General features: G+C 41.5%; 1 protein-coding gene across 1 annotated transcript; it reads right to left on the bottom strand.

Moving 5' to 3' along the window:
* Positions 1-480: 480 nt before the first annotated feature.
* adob (2-aminoethanethiol (cysteamine) dioxygenase b) lies at positions 481-3,159 on the bottom strand. The gene has a single exon (XM_047602635.1). It carries the CDS (start codon positions 2,344-2,346, stop codon positions 1,588-1,590), a length of 759 nt encoding a protein of 252 aa, XP_047458591.1. The 5' UTR covers positions 2,347-3,159; the 3' UTR covers positions 481-1,587.
* Positions 3,160-7,136: the final 3,977 nt, after the last annotated feature.

Genomic DNA, 7,136 nt, shown 5'->3' with positions numbered 1-7,136 from the left:
TCACTTTAAGTCTTAAACTAAAACGAACGACATGGTTCCGATTGTACACAAATGTCGTAAGTTCCGAGCTCTGAGAAAGACTTTTAGTCGGAAACCCACATGTGAATCTTGGAAAGTCGGATTAATTTTACCAACCTGACACAGAATTCATGCCATCTGCTATTTCCGTTAACAGTAGTAACTTATGTCAATAATTTACACTCTTGAGTTCATACACAAATGTTTAAATGAAACATATCTGGCATAATCTTATTGGCTTGAAATTATTTACTAGGTCCAGCAAAGTTCAAGAATCCTGAAAATATACGGTTACTATTTTTTTTGACATCTTTATTTGTTCGTGCAAATCACTTCCGCTGGTGGCTCATTATGAGAGACCCGGCTGTTAATTGAATGCGCTATTAGAGGATTTACGGTAATTCAGATGCGGCTCAGACCGAGTCAGTTCAGGACGTTTGGGAAGAAAGACGAGGAGACACGTTTAGGCAAAATAAACACCAACGATTTATATAACAGAGAGAAAACCTTCATTACAGGCAGAACACATGGAAACAGAAACACAGAGTCTACATCTGATTCAACACGCACCGCGGAGCTTCTCATTTAATGGTGTTTCTTGATTTCTGTGCATTTTTTTTTTATTTTTTATAGAATTTAAATCCTCGTTTTGAATCGAAAAGTTGATCTGAATTTAGCGAACGTCGCTTTAAAGTTGAGCAAGAAGAAGCAGAGACTTTGATCAACTGAGACGTCTCCTGTTTTTACCCTTGAAGGCTAATATTAGTGCACACGTCTTTACAAACAATCATTTCAATCGGTCCTGAGGGATTTGAACGTCTCACCACAAACGCCTGAAAGAAACAATGAGCATTTAACGTTTAACCGATGTGACCTCGGAAAAAAGTTCAATTCTCAAAACCACAAATAGTCTAAAAACTCGATGGTGACACAAGATGAAGGAAGGAAGGAAGGACAAAGGGAATGAGGAGAGTAAGGGAGGATAAACTTCATTTAAATGTGTCCTGAGGGATTTCAACATTGAAAGGTTCACGGGAGCTCGAACACACGCCACAAAAGCCTGAAAACAGGAAGACAACTTAAAATAAAACAAACAAAAAAAGAAAAATACATTGATGTAGAGATGGACTGTCTCAAAAAAAAAAAAAAAAACTTTTAACGCTGCGTTCAAGGCCACAGACTCTCCTGGCTGTCTTTGAACGCAGCATCAACAACAACAACCTGCACATCATCATCTTTGTCATTTCTCGGCCTCTGGTCCAAAATAAATACTCAGAGGGTCTTATTTTTAACCCCCTTTTCACTTTGGTCCTGATTCTTTTTTAACTCTTTTGATTTCAAACCGGATTAAACTTGGATTAAACACGCAGACACTTGGAGATGCTCCCATCGGGTCATGATAACCGGTTTAATTGTGTGTGAAGTGTGTGTGTGTGTGTGTGTGTCTCCTCGTCCACGACCTTCTCTCGTTTATAATTTATTTATTCATGAGTGTGAGTGAAGCTCAGAGTCTAAAGCGCGGTGCACGGAGCCTTCATCGCGGCTGCACGGGTTCGAGTCCGGCCGGGATCAGAGGCAGACCTCCGGGCCCGGGTACGGCTCCCCCCCGCACCAGAAATCCGGCGGCTGCGAGATCTCCATGAGCCAGACCTCCTGCTCCCCCTTCGGCTCCGTGTTCTTCAGCTCCACGTCCGCCAGGACCTTGTAGTAGTGACAGTCTCTGCCGTCGTCCGGGTCGTACGGGGGGGCCAGGATATCCATGAACGCCGTGGGCCCGTCCACGGCGTCGATCTGGTGCAGGTTGTCCCGGTCCGGGGAGAGCACGCAGGGCCCGCTGTCCTCCGTGTACTCCCCGGCGGAGCGCAGCAGGGAGCGCCGCAGAGAGCCGGTCTGCGCCGGGGACGGGAACGGGGGACCGGCCGGGGGGGCCGCCCCCGGGACCCGCTCCAGCCGGTCGAAGCAGCTGATCCGGACCTTTCCGTACATGACTTTGAGCATGCCGTGCATCCCCGGGTGGTCGTGGAGGGGGATGGAGGCGCCGCTCTTCAGCAGGAACACCCCCATGCTGAAGTGGTCCGTCTCGCAGATGTGCATGTAGGTGACCGGGGGAGGAGGGGGCTTTCCGGGGGAGCTGTCCTCGGCTCTCCGCGGGGTGAGCTTCAGGTCCGCGGCTCGGACTTCCGTCATCAGGCTCCGCAGCTTGCCGTGGTTCTCCAGGAAAGACTTGGTGGACTCCTCTCCGGCCCGCGGCGGGTTCCTGAAGGTGAGGAGCGCCTGTCGAGCTATTCTCTGGACGATGGAGGCCATGTTACCGTCACCGGGCATCATCCCGAAATCCCGAAGCGAAGAGCGGGGCCACCCGGGTCCAATGGAGGCTAGTTAGCCTTAGCCATTCAGCTAGCATCCAAGATCGTCTATGAGCGAGATGAGTTGCTCCTCAGTTGTTGTGTGTTTTTGTATCAACCCTCCTACTATTTATCTGTGGGAGCAATTTGACTCCATTCAACGTTTGACGCCTCTAAATATACAATTAACACATTTCTTTTGCTTCACATTTCATGACTTTTCCCTATGTGATGGGGACACGGACATGGGACACAAGAAGGAAGGAATCAGTGAGATTTTATGGTGATCTACATATTTCTGCATCCTCCTAATTGACCCCATGGATTAAAGTGTTTCTAATTTTGAAGATAAACGTTTTCCCTCCGATATTTAATTGCCTTCCAGTTTACTAACACTTTATTTGTTATCCTTGAATTCGACTTCAGCAAATTAAACCTCCAAAAAAATGATTACAATTTTTTAAAAAATCCCAAGTTTCTGTGTCAGGTTCTGGAAAGAGATGTATTTAAAAAAACAAATATTCTCACATTCCACATATGGAATAAATATTGTCAAAATAAATGGACCCGTAATTGTCCCCGTTTCTTTATTTCATTTTGATAACATTTAATTTTTTATTTATTTATTTATTTCACAAGTCTCGTTCCCTATAAAACCTGTTGTTTTGCTTTTTAAATTAAAATACACAATAAATACATTGAATGAATTAAATAATTGCCGGACTCATCTCGTTTATTTCATACAAATTTCTTTTTTCGAACAAACAGAGTGAGACCTCATGTTCTTCGTCCCTGTCTTTGGTCAGTCTAGCACGCACTGCCCGTTTTGAAACCGTTGGATATCTTCACGTGTTCATTCATTCGTGTCGCTTGAGTGTGGAAAAAAAATACAACAAATAAATGAAACACATAAAATAAATAACGTGAATCCGTGGAGGTGACTTTCAGACCGTCCTTTGGACTTCAGATCCCCATTTCTGAGCAACTGTCAAACACGTCCGCACCAGGCACGCTTTACGAGTTTACACCTCGTGCATTGTGGGAAATGTAGTCCGCTAAGCAAAGATTCCCGCGCTGACTAACTCCAAATGAAGTTTAATTCAAATATCGACACTAAAGCGATATTTATCTTGACGTTTTTATTTAAATATCACATAAATGCTTCAATTATAAATAAACGTATTAGTTTAAAATCCAACAAAAAGCAAGAAAACGGACTACAATTCCCAGCATGCCACAGATTATTTAACATCTACCGATCTTTGCACCCCAGTTATTACTGAAATACAAATATTCAACATATATATACCTCAGCAGTTTAAACATAGGAACGGGAACATAAAGTCCTATGTCAATATTTAAAAATATAAATGGATAAAATCTCAAAAGTTGTTTACCCGAAGCAAATTATTTCAGGCCGTGGTTCTAAACCTCCACATTGTTTACTCTTTCCTTTATTCCCAAGATAACATCCACTAAAAGTTTACTGAGCAATGACTGGAGAATCTGGACGCTGACTCATGGGATATGGAGTTCAACAGCTGTAAATCTTCTAAACAAAACAAAACAGCCTTAAATCTTCTAAATAAAACATCTACAGACCATTTTTAGGTCTCTGGAAAAAAAAAATGTGACAAGAATGTTATTGAACTGGTCGGCTAAAATAATCAAACTTTGCTAACAGACACGAGGCTAACAGTTAGCAAGTCGACTTTACGAAGGAAAGTAAGAACACCTCAATCAAAAAGCATAATTTTAGTATGACTTTACATTTTTTAACTTTAAGTGTCGTTAGCTTGCTAACTGTTGGCCTTTCTAACTTCTAGACGCCAACAGTTGACTTTAAATGGTTTTACCTCTTGAATGCCCAATATTTTTGTGTATTAATCTTGTCATGACTCATCAGAAGGGATCAAATGTTGTTTTTTTCCTTCAATAAATGAACAAGATTCGTAGAAAAAGCTGAATTTGTTGGTTGAGAGTCTCATCAAGCTGGTGCAGTGTCTGCCGTCTATTTTTACCTTCGACTTCAGGTTAATGTCAAATTCATGGTAGTAACATGGTTTATCTTACGGCCACTGCAAGATAAGTTGATCTGATATTAGTCAAGTAAGTATATTTATCTTTCTGTAGTTCCTTTGCATCTTATTGAGGCCATTTTGCATATTTTTGTGATTTTCTTGAGTTTATGGTGTTTGTTTTACACTCGTTTATTGTCATTCTGTGTCTTTCCGTGGTTGCTTTGCGTCTTATTGTGGGATTTGTGGTTGTTTTACACACTTGTCATTTTTTTGTTTTTCTGTAGGTTTAGCTAAGCTAGGCTAACCATGTCCAGAGACAAGACTTATTAATATGAACATACACTGGGTTGTTTTTTTACCCTAGAAAGGTGGTTGGTGAAGACATGTTGGCATTTGAAATGTTTAGCTTAAGTTAATACACAAACATTTATCTGAATGTCAGTTAAAAAAAAAAAAAATTAATGAGTTGAATGAGTTATGCTAATGCAAGAGCTCAAATTCTGATATTTAACCCCTTAAAGGGCATTAATTGAAATACTTGAAGTGTTATGTGTCAAAATTTTAAATGATCATGTATTAAATTTCCCACATTTGGTTCCTGGTCCTTAAACAAAAGTAAACATGTATTCAGAGCATTAGAACATCAGAGCTGATTCTGGACAACACTTCCTCCGAGCGCCGTTGTGTTGGATTTGTTAACAACAAAGTGTCTGTGGCAGAGGCTAATTCGTGAGCTAACAGGCTAGCTTCTACTCTTAGACGTACAAATGTATTTAGCTAATTTGAAGTGGTTCCCATCTTTCTTGACCAACTTATTGAGTAAGTAAATGGTGATAATAAAGCTGTTGGTCAGAGATTAGCACGGCCACATCACCAGCAACACTAAATAAGGAAAAACACACTTTAGCCTCTTAACAATGACTCACGAAGCGTGACTCATTTGTTGCGGCATCCGAGTTTGGCATCTCACGATGAAGACGTGGGACGTTAATTTGGACGTCTTTCTGCTGGGAAACACCCGCCCACACACACACGAGCTCTTAAATAGAGAGAGATGACAGCCTACAGCAAGGAAAGACAACACAACAAAAACCCGTTCCCATAATTGTGTTCATTGCTGAGGTCAAAGTGGAGAAACAGGAAGTGGGAGAAGACGGATGACGATGAGCGACCGTCCTTTACCAGGTAGCTTCCGACAGGTTGTCTTACACTGGTTTGTCATTTTGTATTTTCTGTGGTTGTGTTCAGTTTCTTTTTTGTTTTTTTCACATTATTGTGGTCATTTTGAATTTTGATGTTTTTTTTTATCACTGGGGTCTTTTTGCAGTTGTTGTTGGTTTTTTTTCAGTTTCTCGGTGGTTGTTTTACACTGGTTTGTCATTTTGTGTCTTTCTATAGTCGTATTTTGTATTTTCTGTGGTTGTGTTCAGTTTCTTTGTGGTTGTTTTATACCGGCATGTTGTAATTTTGTGTGTTTCCTTCTGTGTCTTATCGAGGTAATTTTGCATAGTTTTGTGGTTCTTTTGAATTTATTGTGGTTATTTTGCACCAGTTTATTGTCATTTTGTGTCTTTCCGTGATTGTTTTGTGTCCTGTTGAGGGTTTGGTGGCTGTTTTACACTAGTTTGTCAACATTTTGTGTCTTTCTATAGTTGCTTTGCGTGCGGTAAATTTTGAATATTTTTGTGGTTCTTTTGAGAGTCTTGCTTGCTGTTTTGCTCTGGTTTATTGTAACTTTGTGCCTTTCAGTGATAGTTTTGTGTCTTATTGAGGTGTTTTTCACGGATGTTTTCAGTTTCAGGTTGTTGTGTTACACAGTGTTTCTTTGTTTTTTTCTTGCATATTATTGTGGTCATTTTGAATCTTGATGAGTCTTGAGTTCCTGTTACCTAATTTCCCTTCAGGGATGAATAAAGTCATCCATCCATCCATCCATCCATCCATAAACCCTTAAGTAGAATACGTGAGACTGGATTTATAGTGTGGATGTGTTCAGGTGTGTTCATCTGTATTAAGACGTGTCCATTAGAGATCAGATCCTCCTCATGTGAAGGCGTCCGAGGCCAGATTTGAATCCAGAAAGTGATACTTCCTCCTGTCCACTGAGCCCCGACGCTCTTTAGAATGATAATAATAATGAAGATGAGGCTGAGGCTGTGTGAATGAACTCATAAACATCTCCGTCCGGAGAGATGTCACCTTCTCCCACGCTGCTCACCTCCTCGCTTCCCTTCACTTTGACACCCACCTCCTCACAGTGCGACATGGAGGCCCAGTTTATACGCCAGAAATACTCCAGAGAGCGTTTCCAGTCAACGTCACGCTCCTCTTGAAGAATATTTTATTGTTGTTATTATTATTACTGTTTTTTTTGTATGAGCAGGAAGTGAAGGCGCTCGTAAAAATAGACGGCGTGATTCAGAGCGTGGACGGTTTTAGCCCTGATGTCGAGCCAAACTGTGGAAGCCCTGCGTAGGTCGCCCTCCAAATCAAATAAACACGATGAATTATTATTCTGCAACAGGCTGTTGCTATTCGGCCGATCGGCGCACACACACAAACACAGGGACTTGTATATTTATAACACAACAGTAAACAGCAGAAGCTGTGTATGTTGTTGTGTGCGGACGACAGATTGTTTTGAGGTTTGCTGTCATGTAAGTCATCTCGCTGTCTGCTTCACTGTCTTCAAAGCTGCCTTCAGTTCCTTTATTCTGCTCACACTGGCCATTAGGAATCATCCCGGTGTCGG

This window comes from Mugil cephalus, chromosome 13 (genome assembly GCF_022458985.1).
Source record: "Mugil cephalus isolate CIBA_MC_2020 chromosome 13, CIBA_Mcephalus_1.1, whole genome shotgun sequence".
In the NCBI taxonomy this organism is placed as follows: domain Eukaryota; kingdom Metazoa; phylum Chordata; class Actinopteri; order Mugiliformes; family Mugilidae; genus Mugil; species Mugil cephalus.
This window is presented reverse-complemented; position numbering and strand designations above follow the sequence as displayed.